This window comes from Castor canadensis, chromosome 13 (assembly GCF_047511655.1).
Source record: "Castor canadensis chromosome 13, mCasCan1.hap1v2, whole genome shotgun sequence".
In the NCBI taxonomy this organism is placed as follows: domain Eukaryota; kingdom Metazoa; phylum Chordata; class Mammalia; order Rodentia; family Castoridae; genus Castor; species Castor canadensis.
In genome coordinates, this window is record NC_133398.1 from 32,755,730 (window position 1) to 32,780,547 (window position 24,818).

Sequence of the window (24,818 nt, forward strand, 5' to 3'; positions counted from 1 at the left end):
AGGATTCTAACCCACATCTACCTGACTCCAAAACCCAAGCTTAACTACTACAACCTTGCCTCCTAGTGTGCTACTTGCTTAGCTGATCACTTGCATACCATGAAATACAGCCTCCGAGTTGTACCCACTATAAAACCATCTACTACTAAGAATATCAGGGTGTATTACAGCTTTCGACCTCCAAATTTCTCTCTGGTCCCGTGAACATTATATTGCCTTCATGTCTGAAGCAAAGAAATGACTACTTTAAAGCTATTTTTTTTAAATGTGTGCTAACATACACATTTTAAAGAAAGATAGCCAGGCCTCTTAAGAAGACTGGCAGAAACAGGACTTAAAACTAGGAAACTTGATAGACTAATTACCTTTCAAACAAATATTAGCTTCAGTGAATAGAAGCCAGTGCTCAGATAGCAGATTATTCCCTTAATTGGAAAAAGCCCAGCCTTGGGATTAGCAACCTGCTGCAAACACACACCATGTAATCTCTTTCCCAGGTAAAACAAAGCCACCCGAAGTACAGAGCAACTCAATTTTATGCAAAAAGGGTAGCAAAGCTTTCCTGGGACTCAGCACACTGCCAAGTTGGTGTTCTCTCACTTGGGCAATTTGGGTAAATTTAGTACTAGCAGGAAAAGCTCACTACGGCAGTGAAAGGATAGGAGGAAACTGTACATGCCAATCTACAGTTCTTCTCAAGAGTACAAAGGAAGAGGGATACGGAGAAAATAGATAAATAAGACGTGGTGGATGCATATTTTAGGAGATAAAGCACGGAAAGAAAAAGTAGATTTACACACTGCAATGTGAATAAATCTTAAAACCATTAATCTAAAAAAAAAAAAAAAAGCAAAAGCAGAGGTATCTGCAGCACAAATTTTACTCTACCTAAGTTAAAAATATAACACATAAAACACATATTGAGAGAATACTCAAGCATACTTGCCTGATTAGAGTACAGGAGAAGAGAATCAAAGTGGGGAGTGGGGATAAAAAGAGGAATAAACAGGCCTAACACAGAAGAGAGGCTTTTCACAGACTAATGATGCAGGTGTGCCAAGACTGGACAACAATTCAGCTCTCTATACCTGAACCCCCATCCCAAAAGAATAAGATTAGATTAAACAGCAATAATAATGGAACTTTTAAAGAAATATTCACATTACTCAATTATAGCTCTCTAGAAAATAATAGTATATTAAATTAAATACAAATTCTCCTAAGACATTTGAGTGCTATTCAAAAGCTCAGTTTTCTTAAATGTATTTGCCCTTCTGTCACCTACTCTCACAGCCACCCTTCATAAATTTTGATTGGCTCCCTTAGTTTGTTCTCTACAACTGTTCCCCAAGGATAATGGAAGATAAGTGTCAAAGCCAAATTATCACAGACCACAAAATCCTCAGAGTGTAAACTGTTTTAATGTATTTATGGGGCAAATACTAGTTTTTCTTAAAAATACATTCCCAAGCATTTTCTTAAACTTTAAGACTACTATATTCAAATACAGCTGTATATTTTAAGAAAGTCAGTGTCAAAGGTTAAGGATACCCATGGGATAGTGATCAGCATGACACGGTGATACCAGCTCACACCAAAATGTAGTTAGAGGGAGGCCTCTAGTGGAATTCTACTTGGCTCCATTCTGCTTAACATTTTTATAACAAATTCCAACAAATTTCTGAATGTCTGCTTCTGTGGAAAGGCACTGTGTGAAGTGTTAGTATATTAGTGCCCAACATAAACAGAATATAAGCCACATAAATAATCTGAATATTCTCTTACCACATTAAAAAAAAAATAAACAGGGTCCAAGTGGTAGCTCATGGCTGCAATTCCAACTCCTTGGGAGGTAGAGATCAGGAAAACTGGAGTTCAAGGCCAGCCCAGGCAAAAGGTTGCAAAACCCCTTCTAATTAGTAAGCTGGATTTTGGTGGTTCATGCCTGTGATCCCAGCTACACAGGAGGCATAGCTAAGAGAATCATGGTCTGAGGGCAGCCCCAAGCAAAAAAAAGTAAGACCTCAACCTAAAATATAAAAAAAAGGGCTCACATGGTAGAATGCCTGCCTAGCAAGCCTGAGACCCTGAGCTCAAATTCATTTCAGCCAACAATAAAAGAAATAGGTGACACAAATTTTTGTAATATATTTTAATCTAATATATCTAAAATATTATCATTTAAACATGTAACTAATATAAAAATTATTGATATATTTTACATTGTTTTGTGGTATTAAGTCTTCAAATTGTAGCACATACATTTATAGCACACCTCAATTTACTCTACCCACATTTCAAGTGCTTACTAGCCTCAGGTGGCTTATGGCTGCTGTACTGGACAGAACAGTATTAGAGGTGTAAAAGTAAAACAAGCACACACACAGTCCATGTATTAAAAATGCACACAAGGTCATGAGGGCCATAACCTATAGCAGATTTTCAACCTTTTCCCCAGTAATTCCCAGAAGGGATGATTGAGAACTCTAGTCTTTTTTTTGGCAGCACTGGGGTTTGAACTCATGTTTGCTAGGTAGGTATTCTACCATTTGAGCCACTCTGCCAACCCTTGAAAGTAAACTGAAACACAAAATAAGTAAAATAACCTCAAGGATGTTTTTAACTGCAGAAAGTGTTCTAGTACGTTAACTACTAGTATGAACAGATTACTTTGGGCACACTGAGTACCAAGGTTCTCCACTGTTCTCCAGATCTGACAGGGAAACATAGGAAGGCAGCACATGGCTATAATTTAATAAGCACCAGCAATAGATGACTGTGTCATCTATATACAAACATCTGATCAAAAATAAATCTCTTTTACAAATGAGTCTCTACCAAATGTCACTACAGGGAGAACAGCAAGAATCCATATTTATTTCCTTCTTCTTGTAGATTTGTAAGTTGTGTTTATGAGTAAATTAATTATATCATTTCTTCTAAGAAAGAAAAAAGGGTGGGGTAAACTTTATAGATCTTACCTCCGACTTTGAAAATGTGAAAATGACACTGTCTCCCTATGAATAACCCACCCTATAAAATCGACACACAATAATCCAATAGCAAAACAAACTAAAAGCAGTCCACACCAGCATCTTTCTCAGCAACATGGCTCAGGGAACATAAGAAATGTGAAAAGCAGCCCTATGGAGTCTCCTGCCTCCCCTTCCCCAGCACTACTTCCTACACTGCCTCATGGGGACTGAATGGCTCTGAGGCTAACAAGATAAAGAGAAATTGGCTGAAGCTGTAAACATCTCCAAAGCAGGACAGTCATTTAGTAGTGGGGCCCATGTCCCACAGAAGCAGCAAGGAAGGAGCAAAGAGAGTTGGCAGTGCCCATGTAAACACTGTCTGCTAGGAGTTAGTCTGGCTTGAGAATCCAAGAATCAAAACACCCACAAAAGCCTCCTGCAGTTAGAAATGATGTCTGAGGTTCATGACATTAACCATTAATTAGGTTACCCAACTAGTTTCTTGAACTTAACCTTGGTCAAGCAAACTTTTGATAATAATTTAGCTTTCCAGGATAATTTGCCTATAGGGGTAAAAAAAAAAAGGTGTTAATCAAAAGCATGTATTTGGTTCTCTCACTCTGTAATTAGCTCTCTCACTCTCCGCAGATAACATTCTTGGTTTCAGACAGTTTCTTGTGACTTTTAATTAACAGAAGCCAGTCCCTCAGTGGCTCAATCTACTCTGGAGACACTGACAAGCGAGTTTCCCATCCTATAAGCCAAAACCCAGATTTTCCCAGCCAAGTGCTGACTGGGTCCTTGGAGCTTATGAGTAACCCTCTGGGCTCCCCAGCAACTCTCCTCTGCTTCAAGATATGTCTTCTACAAACTGCAACAAACCTTTATATAAACTGGCCACATCTAGTCTTAAAAGGAATTAATGCAAATTAATTTTCTATGCATTTCTACCCTGCACTTGCCTGGAGACATTTTGGTGAGATTGGGGTTTGAACTCAAGGCTTCATGTTTACAAAACAGGCACTCTACCACTTGAGCCACACAACCAGCCTGGAGACATTTTAACAGCCCCTTTTTGCAACCTTTTGAAGCTATGAGAAGTTGTTACTACATCTTTGATAATATGGCAGTCTTTTCCTTCCCTAAGAATTACTTATGACCTATTTTGCTCTTTTCAATGGAAGTACATTAAAATTACAGTTATTTTTTCCATAATTTCTCTAAATCACTATAGTGCCACAAACCAAAACTTTAGATCACAATTATTATAATGGACAGAAGCACTATTTTTAATCTGGGTGAACACAAGATTGGTCTTTTGCTATTATAGTCTCTGTAGTTTTGTTTTTAAGTTTGAAATAGTTTTAATATGGCCTTTTGAGTGACTTACTGCAAGGCTTTGCATATAATAATCCTCAAAAGGTATTTTTTTAAAAGATTGACTGAATGAATATAAATTCCAATCAAATTCTCTTTAACATACTAGAGATAGGTTGAGATAAGCAACTGAGGTGCCTCATTAGTAACCACCTTATTAGTGTAGTCCCTGATGTTTAAGTAATAGTTTTCTCTAAGAGAGAAAGCACAATGATTTAAACAACTACTTTCATTCTTAATTATTACTAACTTGAGTCCTAGATAATCCTGAGACTTTTTAATTAGGAAAGTCAAGTTTGATGTAAAGTTTCTGTCTTACAAATTCCCTCCCAGTGAAGGATTTTAAAAATAAAGTGTCAAACTGGTACCCAGTAAGGAAGGTACCTTGGGCTGCGGTGTCAGGGTGGTACTCAGGCTCTTCCTCAGGCGGGCTCTGCAGGAAGTAGAGCTGCTCGGGTAGCATGGCGCCCATCTTCTCCTTCCCCAGGGTATGGGCACTCAGCAGTGGGCTGACACTCCGCTTCACTTTCTCTCTCCTTTCATGGGCCATAATTTTTTTGGTCCGAGCCTTGATGTTCTCCCAGCACTTCTTCAGCTGTTTGAAATCCCGCAGGGATACACTAGGCTGGGAGTTGTATTCGTGGGCCAAGGCCTGCCAGGTTCGCTGCTTGAGGGCAATAGTTCGTGCATCACTTTTTTTACATTCCAGCACATATTTGTACTTTTCTACTAAAGCAAGCAAGATGCTCTTTTCCAACTCTGAGAAGTATTTGGCAGGTTTTATAATTTCGTTGTTTTGCATTTTCCACTGTATTTCTCCTGGTCGTTAGCTATCCTGTAAAAAGAAGTTGGAAGCAAGAATTACCAACTCTAGCAATAAAAATGTCACCCATTGCTTATGTGTAATCCCTAACTTGATTCCCTTGTTTGAAAGGGGATGAGTACTTTTTTTTCCAGTAATGCTGAATTACAACATTCACAGGAAAATATTCAGAAGTTTACTAGGAATAGGGGTTTAGATTTTCCCAAGTAGATTTTCTAGCAGGTCCTTTTTCTTGGTCATACTGTGAATATCTGGTATATAAAAGCAAAACATCTATGTCAAACTCTAATTTATTTTATGTTAGGGAACTGAGTAGAGCTTAATGTCAGGCAGCTTTGGAATGCAACAGCTCTCTCAAGTTTTTTCACATATGAAGACAAGAGAAGACACTGTGTAATCAAATAGAACAGATAATGTAAACACTACCAAGATTTCAGAATCACAAGGAAATAAATTCAAAAGTTCTGACATTTCCATCATTACATCTATTAACTTAGGTCATGCAGCAACTTCAGATTCATCTTTAAAATGAGGGGTGCAGTCTGTGATCCTTCAGGTCTGAGGACTACTTTTAAAAGCACATAATCTTATATAAATAATTTCTATCATTTCAAAAATAAAATGGCCTGTGCACTCAGAGACTGAGTCCACTGCCCCACTTCACAATTGAAAGAACTAACAGCCAAAAACATAAAGTGGATTGCCCAAGCATATAAATATGACATGAAAAACACAGAATCTTTTTTGTTCCAGAAGCCTGGTATTACTAGTGTCTTTCCACAGCTATCTTTTGGGCTCTTGGGCCTTGGGTGGCTCCAAATTATTCAACCATGACTCCTTAAATCACCCTGCCATCCTCACAGTGTTAAGTAAGCATCCTTCATACCCCAGGTACTTAGTAATAATTATTCCACTCAAGTGTATGAAACCAGTGTGTGTTTCCCACATCTTCTCATCACAGGAAGCTTCCTATAAGATCAATCCCTCAAATACGTGGTGGGAAACGTAGCAAAGCAGCACCAATTACAGCAATAAGAGCATTTTATGCCCCCCTTGCAGCAAAGGGCCAACATACTCTCAGACCTTCTTGTTTCCCAGCCTCTGAGTGTTTGGAGTAACAGACAAGCCACCAAGATGATGATGCAGTCCATTTAAAACTGGCCACTCCTACTATTCACAATAGCCAAGTTATGAAAACAGCCAAGATGCCCCAATACTGACGAATGGATCAAGAAAATGTGGTATCTATACACAATGGAATTTTATGCAGCCATGAAGAAGAACAAAATGTTATCATTCGCTGGTAAATGGATGGAATTGGAGAACATCATTCTGAGTGAGGTTAGCCTGGCCCAAAAGACCAAAAATCGTATGTTCTCCCTCATACGTGGACATTAGATCAAGGGCAAACACAACAAGGGGACTGGACTTTGATCACATGATAAAAGCGAGAGCACACAAGGGAGGTATGAGGACAGGTAAGACACCTAAAAAATTAGCTAGCATTTGTTGCCCTCAATGCAGAAAAACTAAAGCAGATACCTTAAAAGCAACTGAGGCCAACAGGAAAAGGGGACCAGGAACTAGAGAAAAGGTTAGATCAAAAAGAATTAACCTAGAAGGTAACACACATGCACAGGAAATTAATGTGAGTCAACTCCCTGTATAGCTATCCTTATCTCAACCAGCAAAAACCCTTGTTCCTTCCTATTATTACTTATACACTCTCTTCAACAAAATTAGAGGTAAGGGCAAAATAGTTTCTGCTGGGTATCGAGGGGGTGTGGGGGAGAGGGAGGGGGCGGAGTGGGTGGTAAGGGAGGGGGTGGGGGCAGGGGGGAGAAGTGACCCAAGCCTTGTATGCACACATGAATAATAAAACAATAAAAAATAATAATAATAAAACTGGCCACTCCTTATCAAAACAATTAGAAATCAACTTGAAAGGAGTCCTACTAGCCAAAACTGGGAGTACTTGAACACCAAATAGTTACACCAAGATTTATTAGGTTATTTTCTCAATCTTTGTGTATGTCTAAATTTTTCCATATAAAGAAGGGAGGATGCTATGGTTTTTAAAAATATCGCACTATGACAAATCAGCTATTTACACACTAAGCTTAGGGAGGGGTGACTATAGTTAGGGGTTACTGTGAATGGGTGAAATTTGTTAGACTGAGACCAGATCAGACAGTTCTAACATTTGGAGCCAAGTGTGTAGGTTTTACATGAAAGCAACAGAATCTGACCAGGGTCTCCCACGATTCACCACCTCATCCCAAAAGTGAAGGTTAAAATGAAGTGTTATCAATTTCTCCCTACCAGGCACCCCTCCTCGCAGTCACACCAGCACATCAGGTACCAAAGACAGAGATTTAAACACACCAAGTGCAGTTTAGCCTCTGTTCCTAAGCAAAGTTAGATGAGGGGACATTAAATTCCCTTTGATTATATTGCTTTAATATCCCTAGAATGATACCAGATCCAGGCCATTTCTTTCTGAAATGTCCAAAAATTAATTTTTTACCTTCATCCATTATTCTATTCCCTATAAATCAAATGTTCCCCAAACTGAGATTTAGTAGCACATGCCCTGTACAATCTATCTTTTCTGTATTATCTCTAACTGCCAAGCTATCCATGTTCATCTTGCATTTATTATGAAATCGATGGGTACACTTGAACGTTCTTAAACTGCATAGCTCCCAGAGTAGGTTCTCACTCAATCCCCCACCCCAGCTCCTCTGCCCCAAGAGTGGTCAATATGCCCACTTTCCCAGTGCCCTGACTGTTTTTAAGAATTACTGCTCTAAGGACACAGAGCTCTGACTCAAAATTGAAAAAGGGATTGATCCTTATTTTGTTTATTATATGTAATGTTATTTTATACATACCTTATACATGTGTATATGTATATATACTTTCTAAATATATCTTTTTCCTATCTTTATTACTTCTTAAAGAGAAATTCCTAGAAGAGGACTAGTTGCCACAGAAGATGAAAACATTAAGATTTTTAAGACATCACCAACTTGTCCTCGTAAAATGTTATACCAACTTACATTCCTATTAACAGCACGTAAGCATATGTTTCCCTACTAAATTCATTCTTGCTGTTAATACTTAAAAAATATTCTATGACAACTATGGAGGTTAAAAAAGAGTCACTTCAATTGTTTAATGATATATAGATTCCAGATATTAGGCAAATAAAACACACTCTGACGTTCAGGACTTGTGATACTTGGTAGAACTGATATTACATGGAATTAATGCCAAGCAATTTAGTAATTCCTCTCATCATGTACAGTACCAGCTGTACCTGCCACCAGGTGGTGGGACAAAGGATTTTGCCCTAAGTTGGCCAGTTGAGTAATGCTAACAGCAGATAACTTTTTTGCACTCTTATTGTGGGCTAGACACTACACCAAATGCTTTATATGCACTATATCATTTAATCTCCCCAAAACAGCTCTTGAGAGCATCATTTGCTACACTTCAATTTTTCTGTTAAAGAAAAATTTAAGTACCAGAAGAAATATACAACTGCTCTCAAAAGCAGAATTACCAACACCTGGGGACCATTAATAGCCTACTAACTTAACTGTTATTTAATCACTAGTTAAGTAAACCCAGAGTTACCAATTTACTTTGCTTAATTTTGTAGAACAGCAGGCCTTTCTGGGCCATGTGGTTGTGTTGTACAGGGATATAAAGAGACTCTAGTGAAAGCAATGTACACCAAAGGCTCCCAATGGTTTCTCAACAACCTCATGAAGCAGACAGTTTATCTTTACTAACCAACTATTATTCCCATTTCCCAGATAAGAAAACTGAGGCTTGGTAACTTGAGTGGTCATATATATAGTAAGTGGCAAAACCAGAATTCAAACCCAGCTCTGACTGCAGGGACCTTGCTCCCCTTCTCTGCTTAGTTCTTTTATTTCAGACCTCATGACAGCTTCCACTCCCCTGCAATCTAGCTGGGTGGATAGAGGGTAGGTAGAGCAACTTAAGGAAGCTGTGCCTGCTCTGTCCATCTTCAGTTGTTGGCTCCATCCCTCCTTTCCCTTCCCTTCTTTTGCTTCTATTCCCTCCTTCCTCTTTCACTCAAACCCAGGACTGGCAGCCCCCCATGCCTACCCCCAGGTATACCTCACTTGTGATAATCAGAGTTCTGAAATAATTTCTGCTGATGATCTGATAAGAATGCATATCTGGAAAGCAAATGTAGAGATCATGTGGAACTTTAAAGTGGTCTACACCCAGGGGAATGCTAGAACTCCTGACTGACAGTCCTCAGTACACAAACACTTCCAAATACAGATCTTCCAGCAAAGCTTATTGGAAACTTTGAGGCGAGAAGCTATTCACCAATGTTCACAATCAGTTACAGATGACAACATAACAAGCGTTCCCTTCTGCATCAGCTTTAGAAATGAACCCACCCTCCCTGCCCCCCTACTCTGCTCAGTAGCAATCTCCCTACTGTTCTGCTAAAGAGTGTGCCACCTGTTCTTATCATGGTCCAACAAATAGCCCAGAACCTTACAAAATTGTCCCTCAGTAAACATTTAATGAATGTATCCATTTTTATACATGCAAAACTGCCTAACATATACAGAATATCATGCCCAACAAAGCAGTACACTAAAAGCTACATTAAAGTAAAAATAGTCCATAAAACAGCAAAATCCAAATGCAATGAAAGTTCCCCTTGGGCTTGGCAAAGACCCGCACAATTCTAATACCACAAAAGAACAATGAGGAAACAATTAGGGCAATTCCCTAAACACTAACATAGACCAAACTACCAGAATATTGTAACTGGTACCTTTAATATCCACCTTAAAATAAACATCCAGCTGTTTATAGACTAAACATTTGTGTGTTCCCAAAATCCAAATGTTGAAGCCCTAACCACCCCCCTGCCACACACACACAGTGTGGCTGTATTTTGGGACTGGGAATTTACGGAAGTAATTTAGGTTAAATGAAGTCATAAATATGGGACCTTGGTCTAATGGTAGTGCCCCTAAAATGATCTCTCTCTCTCTCTCTCTTTCTCTCTCTCTCTCTCCACACACACACACACACACACACACACACACACACACACACACAAAAGAGACCATTCGAGTACATGGTGAGAATGGCAACACCCACAAGCCATGAGAACAGCCTTAGAAACCTACCTTGCCACACCTTGATCTTGGACTTCTCAACCTCTGAAACTGTGAGAAACAAGTTTCTGTTGTTTACACCACTCAATACCCAATTTGAGGTATGTTATGGCAGCCTGCGAAGACTAATACACCAGCTGCCGAAGGTAAAACTAAATCTTAAAGTTTGAGCAAAGGCTGGAGAAACTTGACAAAGATTCTGTCTGTGCCTAGTGCCTCATCACTGAAGAGCCTGGCATTGAGACCTTGGACAGAGGTCAGGACAGTAATGAACTGGGGCTCCTACCGTGAAGGGAAATGGACCAAGACACTGGACACAGAAAACCTGGACTCATATCCTGACTTCAGCACTCACTTAGCTGTGCACCTTGGGGCAGTCAGTTAACCTCCAATGCTTCCTCTGTAAAGTGGAGTTAATGCCCCCCATCTGTCTTTTCCCTCAGCACAATCCTGCAATGTGAGTAAAAAACAAGCACAGAGTACAGCTTCAACAAATTATAGTTCTTTTCCCCACATCCCACCCATATCAAACTGCTTCCTTCCAATAGCAGAACTGTATTCTGGACAACATATACTCAAGCTTATACTTATTGGCTTTTTATTTCATACACACAATTCAACAAATATGTGGGAAATACAAAGACAAGCTGAACCCTATAGCCTGGATAAAGCACTCACAACTGAAAGGAGAGGCAAACTGAACAGACACCATGATAGAAGACTATGTGCCTGGTGTTCAGGAGAGGGAAGAAGTACCTCTGCTTTCTTTGTGAACAAGAGGACATTTGTGCAGTATCTTTAAGCATGTACAGTATGTAACAGTATATATGTACCAACAGAGAGCTGAAGGAGATGGTACAGGTAAAAAATTGTAGGAAAAGGTCTGCACTCTTACGCAGGGGACAATGTCCCCTGCATAAGTACACACAAAGGATGGTTTCACAGGAAGAAATGGCCAAGAAGCGTGTGTGTGCATAGCAGGGTAAGAGAGAAAACACCAGCAATGAGATGAGCAAGGACTAACAGAGCACCTACCCTGTGCAGGCATCAGAGAGAACAGTGTTCCACGAAGATGTAACAATGTAGCATAGTGTGGGGCAGCCTGGTGACAAGGCACTGTGATAAGCAGTGACAGAGTCTTGCTGGGACACACTACTCCAAGATGGGGAGTTCCTACAATAGGAACCTTCATTCCTAGTAGGATAAAATTAGTATTACAACAAAACAGGTCCACAACTTGGTCAAATTGAAGCTTCAAGGTTTGTCTTCAAGACCTTTCCCCACATCTCCCTTTTTGCTACGTACCCTCAAGAATTTCCCACCATCCCTTCTGCTGTGGTTTGGATCTTGAATGTCTTCAAAAGGCCCATGTATTAGAGGCATGGTTCCCAGCTTAGTGCTATTGGGAGGTGGTGGAGTTTTTAAGAGGTGGGGCCTAGTGGGAAGACTTTAAGTCTCTAGGGCTGTGTACTAGAACGAGATAGTGGGACCCTGGCCCCTTCCTCTTCTCTTCTTTCACATCCTGGTCATGAGATAAGTGGTTCTGCTCTGCCACACACTCCCACCATGATATACTTCCTTCTCTCTGGGCCAATTGGTACTAAATCCTCTGAAAATGTGAGCCCAAATAACCCTTTTCACTCTACGGACTGATTATGTGGGGTGTCTGTTATACAGAAAGAAAGCTAACACGTCATCTGAAAACTAAAGGGCACTGCTCTCAACTCTGTCACTCATTTTGTGATATTCTTCTTATCAATTCCTCACCTCTAAATTTACAGCTGAAGTGGGTGCCTTCTAAAGCCCTATCCAATGCTGGCAGTCCCTATTTGCACTACTGTTAACACTACTGTTTTTCTACAACCTCATTTCCAGTTTACTGCCAAAGGTACATCTTCTGATTACTTATGAAGCTAGTGGAGCTACTGACCAATGAAAGAGAACACTGCAACAGAATGAAATGATTCCAATGCTTTAGACAACCCTCCTACTTGCTTTAAGGCTCATATATATGTTTTATCCTGTGGGGTAAGCAATTCCAGGTGAACTAGCTGAAAGGCATGATCTCATGGCTGAAAGCTATGTTCTCCATGGCTCCCACTACACCAGAGACACCTGATAAATATTCGTGGAATAGATGTTGAAATCCACCTGCTTGACATTTGCATTTTAAAATAATTATAGCTAGATGTTCTACTGTCTAACATTTCTCCTTTGATAAGGGATTTACCAGAAAAGTATCATTTTCTAGCTTCTTATAAATGTCATTAGGGACCAAAAGGAAGTAGACATGCCTTTTTTTCTTTTCCTTTTTTCTGGGAATAGTCTCAGTAGGTAGCCCAGGCTGGCCTTGAACTTACAATGTAGACCAGGCTGGCCTCAAACTAGTGATCTTCCTGCCCTGGCATCCCAACAGCAGAGATTTTAGGCTTGTACCATCATGGCCAGCTGAGATGTGATTTTTTCCAAGAGCCTCACAACAACTATGATGGCTTCGTGATCTCATTTTATTCTCACATGCTCAGACCTGTCTGCAGGGGACGGTCACTCTCCAATGTCCTCTCTGCCAGTCCACTTTCTTTCTTTCCTTCTGGGGGGCCTTGCAGTCCTAAACCTAGACTGAACTTACTGTTCTCTAACGTGTTCCCTCTCCTTTCCCACCCGCTCCAAGCAGCCACATAACTTGTGTTGATTTTTACTGTGTCTTTGAGTAGAATCAGCCTTGTGTTTAAGACAAAGCCCCTCCTGCATCTTCCCCTCCCCCATCCTCCTACCCATATAGCACCCTCTTGAAACTAGATGAAGGTTCTTTAGAAGTCCTGATCCCTTCCTTCACCTCCCCAACAGCTCCATCCTAAACCACCCACACCCAGGCTTCACTGAGATGCCTTTGCCATCATTATTACAGCATCCTCCACAGAAAACACTTCTGAAATGCACAAGGTCCCGTTCCAGCCTGCCTCTCCTCTTACTGAGGACCATTCTCCTCTGCTCCCACCGCTTCAGCTACAACCACAGGCATTCAGATATTCTTAGGCCAGGGGTACCTAGTGTTTTCCTCTTAGCACAGCACTGAGAATTTCTCAGTGTTGTGATCCATCTGTACCCTCGAGGATCTGCCCTATCTTGAAGGGGAACGCCTGAGGTTTGGAATTGCACTTTACATGTAACTTTTACAGACAGTAAATGCTCAGTGTTTGTTCAAATTAAAGTGGGAGTATCTGGGAGAACATCTCTCCCTGGCCCCATCCTCTCTCAGCATGAAACACATTGCTAGTTATATATCAACTACTTCTTTCCGGCTATCCCATATGGGCACTCAGAAATCTCCAATTCGCCAGAGCAAAAAGACCCTTTTATTATTTCCCTACCTCCAAGTCTCCTGCTATCCAATCATTTCAGCCATATCAATTGCGCTTCCCAAAGCAGAAACCCCAGTGTGTCTTCAACATGTGCAACTTGCTAACAAGACCTATTCTATGTTTTTCCTCAGTATCTAGTCTTTCCTCTTTCTTTCTCACTGCCCACATCTGAGGCCAGACCCTAATCTCTAAAATGGTCTCCCAAACTTTCAACCCATCTTCCATACAACCATGGGAGAGACTTTCCTAAACACAATGATTATGCCACAGCTCTAATTATACCCCTCTGACACATCACCTACTGCCTAAGACAAGTCCAACCTCCTCACATGGCACTCAGGGCCTTTCTGGATCTGGCCCTGACTATAGGACCCCTCCCACACCCATGAATCTTTCAGCCTAACTAGATCAAACTCACCTTCATGCCCTTGAATCTGCCATGTTCTCATGCCTCTGTGTACACAGCGCTTCTTCTGGCTGGAATGCTTATCCTAAGGTCCATTCAGGGCCTATTTCCATCCTATAAGGCCCAGCTCCCATGGAATTTTTCTAAAGCCTTCCTCAAGTACTGCCCAGGTTGTTATGTTTATTTTACTTTATAAACACCTGTGTTCCAAAATGAGTTTGAAGTAGTATACAAATTATGCACCCTCTGGAACTAGATTTTTCTTTTTTTAAGAGAGAATATCAGGGTAGAGACAAGACAGGGTAAAAGAGATAAAAGCAAGGAGGCAATGGGGCATTCATAACCTCTGTCATAGGTCTCTCACTCATCTCTTGAGGCAGACTGGCCTTGAGTATCAAATGAGCTGGCTACTTTTCTATGAGCCCACTGCCAATCATGTATGCCAACACATATGGTACCACTTTTTTGTAATTTGCTCTTTGCATCAATCTTCTTCTCTGGACTGGGAAAATCCTAAGGGATTCATAATTTCTGACTTATCTCCGAATCCCAGCATGTAGCATATGACTCAGCACACCATCAGTGCTAGGCAGACATTTGATGAATGAATGTTTTCATGGACAGGAAAAACAGTGCAAGAGCTTGTTGAGTTCTCTCCTAGGTATGTGAGTAAAACATTATTTTATCCTCACCCAAAAAAAAAAAAAAACCACACTAAAAAAGTGACAGAGAAATGGATTTGAACCCCAAATTGTCTATCTTCCAAAGCAACTGCTTTTTCCATGATGAATGGTATTGCCCACATTCACCTTCACTGTGATCCCAAATACCCTCTCCCTCAAGACCTGGTGCAAAACAAAACGCTCTTCTCCAAGAAGCCTGTCCTGCTCACCCATGAAAAATGCGAGACTGAGTCCTGCCCCTGATCTTCCACAACACTTAGGTGAGAAATCCAGAGAGGGCAGGGTGCCTCCATGGTGACTGAGAACTGAAGGCTGTCACGTATTCAGCAGAGTGTGTGCTGAAGTGGCCAGCTCCTCTTCCTACTGCCTTGCCCCTAGTATAGTTCCTGGGCCTTTCTTCTTTTCCTCTTCCTTTTTCAGAGTCCAAAGTCTTAACAGTTCTCCCCATTCCAAATTGAAACCCCAAACACCCTCCCCAGGTTCTTTGCTTCTCTAACCAAGTAAACAGGGCTCCAAACACCCTCCTCCATCACAACAGTTAGACCTTGGTATTTTAGGCATCTTATCAACCCTTAGGGCTGGTGAGCATCCCTATCTCCTGAAACACGTCACAAGAACTGTAGGCATTATGATAAGGGACAAGGACACTTTAGGAGGTCCAGTCTCAGAGCTTGCATCCATCTGAACACTTCTGTCCTGGCCCAGGAGTAAGAAGGGACAACTTGTGATCTCTCCTCCCACCACCCCTCCCACCCTGCCCTGGACTCTAAAGGAAGGATGGATCTACTCCAGAGCGCTCCCAGGAGGACGAGGGTAGACCTGCTTCCTTCTACATCTTCCTCCAGGCCTCAGAACACCTCCTCTTCATTCGCTGTCTCCCAGGTCCCAAACTTTCACAGTAGTCCTCAATCCTAACTCAGGTTAACATTCAACAATTTCCTGGGTAACACACTGGGTGGTCTTTTCTGACATGCTGAAATACACACACAACCCATGGCCCTATTATCCTACTTCTATTAAATGTGTGACAAATGTATCTCTTGTAGCCTATAACCATTCTCCTAAATACTGCAAGAATATCTGTACTCTTAAATGTTACCATTTGAAAGAAACGTCCATTCTCCAGGATCAGAAAAGGAGACTAAATTCTTGCACTGTTTGCTACTCCTAAATTAAGATTTGTTTCTCATGCAATTTACAGTAGCTACCTCCTAGTGCCAAGTGCAATGATTTAACGTTAATTCATGCTAACTATTTAGGAACTAGGGCCTGGTATACAGAAAGTATTGTGTATACACATTATCTTCTACAATAGTATCTGGGGAGGGGAGGGATTACATCACGCTCTCTCCCCCCACCATTACCGAAACAGCAGCCCAGGGTAGGAATAGTTTTCCCAAGGTCAGTCCAGCAGGATTGTGATGCTAAGCCTTCCTCCGAATGACCGACCCCTCCCATGACACCCTTCGACAAGGCACAGGGGGTCTTCATGGAGACAAGTATGCACAAGAGCTGAACGCAGTGCCTAGCACACCGGGGGGACACGGGAATGGGGTACGGCAGCACTGCGGGTGTCCCCAGGCCCAGGGGGTCCCGAGGCCCCCTAGGCCGGCGCGCCTGGAGCCCCGCGGAATCTCCCGAGGCCCGCGCCCTGGGGCTTTGTACGGAACAGGCCGGCCCGGCTCACCGAGTCCCCCAGCGCGCGGAGCCGGCCGCCCCGCGCCCGGCCTGCACACGGGGGTCGCCGGGGCTCGTCCGGAAGCGGGCCAGGCCAAGCCCGGGTCCCGCCCGCCACCACGGCCCGCACGCCCGCCCCAAGCCTCCTACCTGCAGCGGCGGCGCGGCGGCCGCGGGACCGGCGAGGGGCGGGCGCGGCGCGAGCGCGGCGACCTGGGCTCCTCTGGCGGGCGGGGCGGCCTGGAGGGCCGCGGGCTCCGAGCGAGCGCCGGGCGACGGCGGCGCGCCCCCGGCCGGCCAGGCCCCGCCGTGCGCGCCGCGGCCACAAAGCCCCGAGCCGCCTGCCGGTCGCTCGGCGCCGCGGAGGGGCGGGAGCGCGGCCCTGCGCAGTACCCACCTCCCCCAGCCGCGGCCGCGGGGTCCGCGCCGGCCCTCTGCCGGCATCATTGGGCCGATCCGGCTCCCTTTGCCCACCTTGGCGGGGGAGCACCTGGCGGGGCCCGACCAACTGTGTGTCACCGCCATGCACACCAACAAAAGAACGCATTTTTCACAAGGGATGTGGCGGGCACGGGCACGAGTTAGTTGAGCCCAGGCTCTTTTCTTTGGGGACAGCAAAGTTGTTCCCCTCCCCCGGGCTGAGTTCGTCACTAACTTTTGGGTTCTAATTGGCGGGATGTGTCGCCTGGCTAGTGCACTCTTCCAGTGCCCGGACTGTGCCCACCGAGCTACGGGCCTGTCCCAGATACTTCGCTGACCTGAACTAACCGCGGAACTAACCACGTGTGCACGAATGCACAACAGATCGAACAACAGTGGGACAAGGCGCTTTTCCCCCCTCCCCCCAGGGTGGTGGCTGGATGTTTCTTTTGCCCTAGATCCAGGAGCTGTTGAACTTTTTCTTTCTAATGGAGGTGAAATTCACATAGCATAAAATTAACCGCTTTAAAATAAACAATTCAGTGGCACTTATTACACTGATTATGTCCAGCAACCACCATCTCTATCTGAGGCCGGACAGAGCAGGAAAAATGAGGCCCTGGAAACAGCAGCAAGGATTTTAGAGATAAACAATGTACTAAGAAAAGGCTTGATCAGAATCACACAGACAGGCACTATTTCCTTTGCTTGAAGCTTTACATCCCCTCAGTAAGCTGCAACATTTAGTAAAAAAGAAAAGAAAAAAAAAAAAACAAAGAAAAGCAAGTGTATCTTGACACTTATCCTGGGAAAATGACTCCTCAGGGCAGGGAAAATGTTTACAAAGGAAAACATTCAAGGCAAAGAGGGACAGCTGTCTTGAAGAAAGCATCTGGCAGGACCCATCCTTTGCTTAAAGGGATGCATAGGCATCTATGTCATAATGACCCAAATTTTATAATCAGGCCAACCTTGAAATATTTGGGCCTAAATGATAAAACAGTGTAACAGCAAAAATGATTAAATATACCAGGTGTCGGAACACAGGGGAGAACTTTTTCTAAGGAAAATTAGAGCCAAACCCCTAACCTACTTTTTCACTATATATAAATACCCCTGATGTTACAGCACTCATTCCACCTGTTCTCAGATGTGCGGACACCCATCTCTTGTCTGGGTTATGTACTATATTTCTATTTTTCCTTTGCTTCACTTTACTAATAAACTTTATTGGTCTCTAACTTGATGTGTCCAAAAATTATTTTGTGCAACCACATCAAGTACCTGGTACCCAAGTGGCAGGCAGAAGCCTCCTCTAGAGCATACCAGGGTTCCTATAACATATATAGTTCTGAAATGTTTCCATCACCCCAGAAAGAAACTGCTGCACCAATTTAGCAGTTACTTCCCAGTCCCTCCTTCCCCCAGCCCCTGGAAACCACTGAAACTGGTTTTGACCCTGGAAACTATTTTTGACCTCTTTATCCAGATATTTCATATAAATGGTATCATGCATAATGTAGCATTTTGTGTCTGGCTTCTTCGACTTAGCCTAAAAATTGAAGGTTCATCCTTCATTGTTTTTCATGACTGCATAAGATACCATTGTGTGTATACACTACAATTTTTTTCTTATCTGTTCATCCATCATTTGATGACTATTTGGGATACTTTGGCTATTGTGAGTAGTGCTATGATAGCGCTACTCTGAACATGACTGTACCTGTACATGTATCTGTCTGAGCACTTGTTTCCAACTCTTTTGGATACGCATCCAGGAGCAGAACTGCTGGGCCACATGGCTTTATGGTCATTGAGGAACCACTGAAAAGTTTTCCTGTCACTGAATGAATCATTTTACATTCCAACCAGCAATGAATGAAAGTTCCAAATTCTCTACTATCTCACCAACACTTGCTATTTTCCTTTTTTAAATCCCTTGGACTTTTTTTTTTTTTTTTTCTGGTCATTGCCTGCCTTTCCAGCTCCTACCACCCACAACCCTTAAATAGGGCTTGATCCAAAAGAAAAGAAATACTGCTACTGAAGGGCAGAAGCACCAATAAAAATAAAGACTCTACACTAAGAGCTATACAACTCCTTGTTATTATTTTAACAATAACTGTCCTGGTGTCCAGAGAGCCTAGAAACTAAGACTATTCCTACAGCAAATTTTGACACTCATGCACTGAGTGCCACCTTGTAAGTCTGTGAAGCCAGGCATGGGAGTGTGTTTCTATAATCCCAGTACTCAGGAGGCTGAGGAAAGAGGATCAAGAGTTTGTGACCCTCTCTCAAAAAAAAGTACATGAAAATATTTCCCTCCTTCTCTTCCTCCTCCTTCTCTTCTGTTTTTGAGATTTCCTTCTTAAATGGAAGCACAAAGGAAAACTATCTTCCACACCGTTTGTCAATGTGTCCTTCGTCTATGTCTCTGTCTCTCTTTGTCCCTCCGTCTCTTCTCTTTTCTTGTCATATTACATCTCTCTCTCTCTGCATGTGTGCTCCATTTTCCTCCATGTCCCAGTCTGCTCCTTCTACTTAGTCAGCTTACACTTGGCCATAATGCCTCCCCAATGGCAGTCCAGGTCAGTGCAGAAACCTCCTCTTGGTCTCATATTTACCCAGATAAAAAATTCTGTCTGGCTCCATTTCAGGCCAGGACAAGCTGGTCACCTGTGAATTGACTGCTTTTGGAGCAGAAGTCCATTTTGGATCCAATCAGCTGTTCTGTGATAGAGGGAAGATATCAACCGGTGCAAAAATACTCCTTCAGGGGGCTGGAGGTGTGGCTCAAGTGGTATAGTACTTGCCTAGCATGCCAGGCCCAGCATAGCAGGGGCTGTAAGTGGGACTATCACCAAAAGTTGTCATAGAGAGTAGACACACTACTTGTACAGTATGTCTTGTATAGAATAATTGAATGAATATGACCGTATTTTTCCTGAACCAAAAAAATTAGGATAAACAGTATAAAAATTATTTGAGGTAGAGGCAGTCTGGGAGATGTAGTTCAAATGCTGAAATATTGGAACTTCTGAAGTATTTTGATAGCTAATGACAGTAACGGCACAAGATTTTTGAAATTTAATCTTTCCTGGAAGATCTTAGTCACTATACATAGTGAGTGATCGTATAAAGCATAATATCTACCTCACAGCATTGTGGAGAGGATTATATGAGTAAATGTGTGTACATCCATTTGAGGTTCCTGTAATAATATTAGATATTATTATCATATAGTGGAGTACTGGATTGTTCCTGATCTGTGCTGATCCCACCAAGATAATGGCTATGCCTAACTGCTGGTCAATCTCTTTCTTCTTCTTGCTAAATACAACATCAAACAACAGACAAGCAGGAGGATAGTTTTAAAAAGCTTCAGAGAATGGCAGTGATGTCTCCTACAGTCTTACTAGAGCATGCATAAAGTTGATTTTCTTTTTTTTTGGCAGTACTAGGACTTGAACTCAGTGTCTTAAACTTGCTAAGCAAGCACTACTCCACTTCAGTCATACCTCTGACCCTTTGTTCTTTAGGTTATTTTTAAGATAGGGTCTTGCTTTTTGCCCAGGCTGGTGTAGGATCATAATCCTCCTATCCATACCTCCCCCATTGCTGGAATCACAGGTGTGTACCACTAGGCCCAGCTTCAATAAGTTGAGATGGGGTCTTTCTAATTCCTTCTCTCTCCCAGACTGACCTCTAACCACAATCATTTTGATCTTTGCCTCCTGACTAGCTGGGATTACAGATGTGAGTCATGAGCACACAACCATAAAGTTTATTTCCTATCTCAATATTCCCTTAGCTAACTTGAAAAATTCCTCAGAATGTCAGACACATCTAAATATCTTTTTAAAGACATGGATATTGAGAAAAACAAAGATGCCTCAACTTACAGGATCCAGTTGTCCAAGGGAGGGAATGAAGAGAGAGGAAGTTGAAGTACAAAACAAGAGACCACAGGTAGAGCTCTTAAAAGCCCAAAATCTAGTGCTGAAAAGTGACCCAGAGGAGTGGCAGGACAAGAAAGAGTGAAGAGCAGATCTGGAAAGAAATACAAGCCACATGCAAATTCTAGGACTCACAGATTCAAATACTTACACTCTACCTTCCCTAAGGGCCACTCATCTATTTTCACATGACTAGACTTCAAGCTACTGGTCACTGGATTTGCTGCTGTCACCACAATTTAATATTAAAGTGGTTTTGTTGAACATACTCTAAGCCCATAATACATGGAAACTGAAGCTTTTACCATTTGAGGAATTGATTTCTTTAAATAATTGATCCATAGATATATTAGTTACTTATTGCCCTGTAGCAAACTTCTCTAAAATTTAGAGCCTTCAATCAACAAATATTTAGTACCTCTCAATATCCATAGGTTGAGAAGCATCTTAGCTAAATGGTTCTTCCTGGAGGTCTCTTCAAAGATATCAGCTGGGGACAGAGTCATCTGAACTCTTGCCTGTGGTTAGAGAACTCATTTCCAAGACGGCTCACGCATATGGTTGTCAAGCTGGTGCTGGTTATTGGCATGAGTTTCTCCTGGTGTGGGTTCCTCATGTTGCTCAGGTATCCTCATGAAATGGTGACTGTCTTTCCCTGTAGCAAAGTATTTATAACCATATTTTAAAGGCTCTATGCCAGGCAGGTTTGTGCTATGCAATTTAGCCAAGCTAGAATTATATTTCCCAAAACTCCATTCCCTGTGAAATCCTGGTTTCATCTTGGTTATAAGAGACATTTTGTGGGAGATTTGGAAGGTGGGGATGTGGCCTACTCCTTGGGCAGCAGGCCAAGGAGAGGGGCCATCGCACACATCATATCACTGAGCTACTGGCTTACCTTATTGCAACAGAGCTGCATCTTGTTCTGCTGCTCCTTCAGCCTCTCTGAGTCCTGGGCCATGGTGATATCCTGAGTATTGAGGTTGATGTTGGTGAAAGACAAGGCAGTTTCCAGTGTGTCCTCCTGGTTCTGGTTCTTTGAGGCCTAGTTTGTCCTGATAGTTCTGGTTTGTCCTTGATCTTGTTCATATTCTATTTTCTTCTTAGCTGCCAATACGTCTACCCAACAGTGACTTCAAGCTTAACGCTAGACTCAAAGGCAATAGCAGCCTGCATGACCGTACCAGCTGCCACAATTGCTTGAGATCTAATGCCTTTAAAACATCTAAAGACACTGATGTAAGCCTGTGTTACTTTTCATGAAGCTGCTGAAAACCATTCTTTATTTCTAGACCTGCTCTGCCAGTATAAGGCTGTGAAGCCTTGGGGGAAAGGATTAGTGTGGGTTTGGTTTGGAATTCTAATGGTTGTTTCAACATTAGTTGCTACTGCCCCTCATCTTTTCACTACCAAATTACAAGCTCAGCAATTCCACCTCTAGGTGTGTTTTCTAGAAAAAGAGTTACCTGTGATTACAAAGAGACATGTTCCCTAGAGCTCCGATAAAAGAAGAGAGAGAAAGAGAGATTGGGAGTAACCTAAAGGTCCATCAATAAGAGAATTCATCAGTAAACTATTATGGTATTTCATAGGAGTGCTAGAATATTCTGTTGATGTGGGTTGTAGCTTGGTTTTGTTTTGTGAAGCCATTTTCACTCCATAATAGTGTGTGTGTATGTGTGTGTGTGTGTGTGTGTTGCAGCAGATTGAATCCAGGACTTTGTACACACTAGGCAAGTACTCTCCTACTGAGTTACATTCTCAGCCCAGCTTGATTCCATAATTATAAGCCTGATGAACATTTTAGTCCTAGTCTCATTCACATCCACAGACATTTTGATCCAATCTATTGACCTTAATTCTACCACAATATGAGCAGTTTGTACTTTAGAGAAAGCTAAAAAACAAATACACCATTGGAAGATGACACAATAATGTAAGTTCTCTTATACACCTAAAAGGATTTGCTTATAATGTTCTCATGAATTAAGAATTTAAACATCAACTGTCAGTATTTTATCCAATTCATAACAAATATTTCTGGTAAAAAATTAATACAAGACAAAATTGACCATGTCTGAAACTACACATGAAAAGTGTAAAATATTCTAACTTTGACAGAAAAACAGGACTTGCTAGAAATATTGGTCACAGATAAAATTCAAAATGCTAGAAACACTAACCAATTAAACTTAAAATAGAGAATTTTAATAGGAAAGAACTGGCCCTACTAATTCTATTAATTATAATTCAGTAAAATAGAAATAAAAATCTTAACATTTTGGAATAATTTAGCCATACCAACTGGTTAAGGCAATAGTAGAGTTGCCAACAGAAAATATATTCTCAACAAAAACTCATGAATGATGGTATAATTATGATTGACAATCTTTTTACTGTTGTTCAGACAGGATCTTATATATAGGCCAGGCTAGCCTATGAACTGGTATTTCTCCTGCCTCAGTTTCTCAAGTGCTAGGATTGCAGGTGTGCCTCACCATGCCTGCTCTTTTTTTTTTTTTTTTGACAGTACTGGGATTTGAACTCTGGGCCTTGTGTTTGCCAGGCAAGGACTCTACGGCTAAAGCCATGGTCCATACCTTTTAGCTTTAGGTTATTTTTCAGAAAGGATCTATGGTCTTTGCCTAAGCAGGCCTGGGACCATGATTTTCCTACCTACACCACCTGCATAGCTGAGATTATAGCTTTGACTCACCATGCACCAGCTTGTTTATTGAGATGAGATCCTGCTAACATTTTTTTCCCCACATGACTGCTCTTGATTGACATTCTTTTGTTCACAAACTTAGATTGGAAATGTACTTGTGTCAAAAAAGCAGACTAAAAATAGCTGGATCATGGTGTTGAAAAAAGTCCTGTTTCTCTCTATAGACCCCATGCTCTATTATAATTATTCTTTTTTCATAGAGTTACTTTTTATACTTAGTTCTGATGGCTTCATGGATCTGAGCTAAGGATTGTCATACCTCTCCCAGGACTCATACACTGAAGAATACATTTCTACCAACCAGGCAGCATTTCTATGTGTTTTCTACTTGATTCCTTCTTTTCCTGGATTAATGTTTCACATTTCTCCATTAATCTGAAAGAATGTTCTTTTGTCCATCCTTGCTAGAGTTTCTTCAGATATAGGACTATGTTTATTTCTGGATGGAAGTTCTCCTTGTCCGTCACTCAAAAGTGTGATGGTTACAGTTTTATCTTTAGGCAGTTAACTTTTCAATCTCCTTCCACTGTCTCTCCTCAGGCACTTATTCTTGAACACATGTTAACTCCCAGAAAGATCCCTTGGTAATAAAATCCTTTCTGATTGGTCAATTAAGAAAAATGGCTACAATTTGCTTATGGTGTGTCCCCTATAAGTCAAACTCTGTTCCAAGTACTTTACATACTCTGTATATTTAATCCTCAGACTGTATTCAAAGCCAGGAATGGATGAGATCACCAAGCAAGAGAGTCCTCTACAGAGCAGTGGTTCTCAAAGGGTAATTCTTTTTTTTTAAAATGGTATGGGGATTTGAACTCATTGCTTCACACTTGCTAGGCAGACATTTTGCTACTTGAGCCATTCCACCAGCCCTTTCTTGTGTAAAGCATTTTTGAGATAGGGTCTGGAGAACTATTTGTCTGGCTCGCTTCAAACCTGATCTCTGCCTCCGAAGTAGCTAGGATTATATATGTGAAAGGGTAATCCCTGACCAACAATGTCACTTGTTGAACTTGTTGGAATTGCAGATTAAGTTCATGGATCCTGCCCCAGACAGAACCTCTGAGGCTGGGTCCCATGGAAGAGCTTTTAATAAACTCTCCAGGTGAATAATTTTGCATGTTAAATTTGCGAACCTCTGCCATAGAGTTAAGATAAGGAAAGAGGGTCCAGGGTATATCAATCAAAATCCCAAAAGCCTTTTTATAGAATTTGACAATTTGATTCT

The 24,818-nt window shown here is 41.8% G+C and overlaps 1 protein-coding gene across 7 annotated transcripts in view; it reads right to left on the reverse strand.

Annotated features, from left to right (window-relative positions):
• The window catches only part of Msantd3 (Myb/SANT DNA binding domain containing 3), a 29,224-nt gene extending 7,924 nt beyond the window's left edge, over positions 1-21,300 (reverse strand). For 3 of the 7 annotated variants that reach the window (XR_012440362.1, XR_012440363.1, XM_020185520.2), the window contains exons 1-2: positions 16,637-16,720; positions 4,737-5,187 (exon numbers count right to left, since the gene is read on the reverse strand). Coding sequence is in view for 5 of the 7 variants with exons in the window: in XM_020185520.2 (XP_020041109.2) it covers positions 4,737-5,154 (418 nt within the window). In the remaining 2 variants the exon portion in view is untranslated. Of the gene's footprint in view, positions 1-4,736; positions 5,188-11,393; positions 12,332-16,636; positions 16,721-16,883; positions 17,184-21,280 lie in introns of those variants that run through there. The other 4 variants (XM_074051368.1, XM_074051366.1, XM_074051367.1 and 1 more) reach the window with 4 other exon arrangements.
• Positions 21,301-24,818: the final 3,518 nt, after the last annotated feature.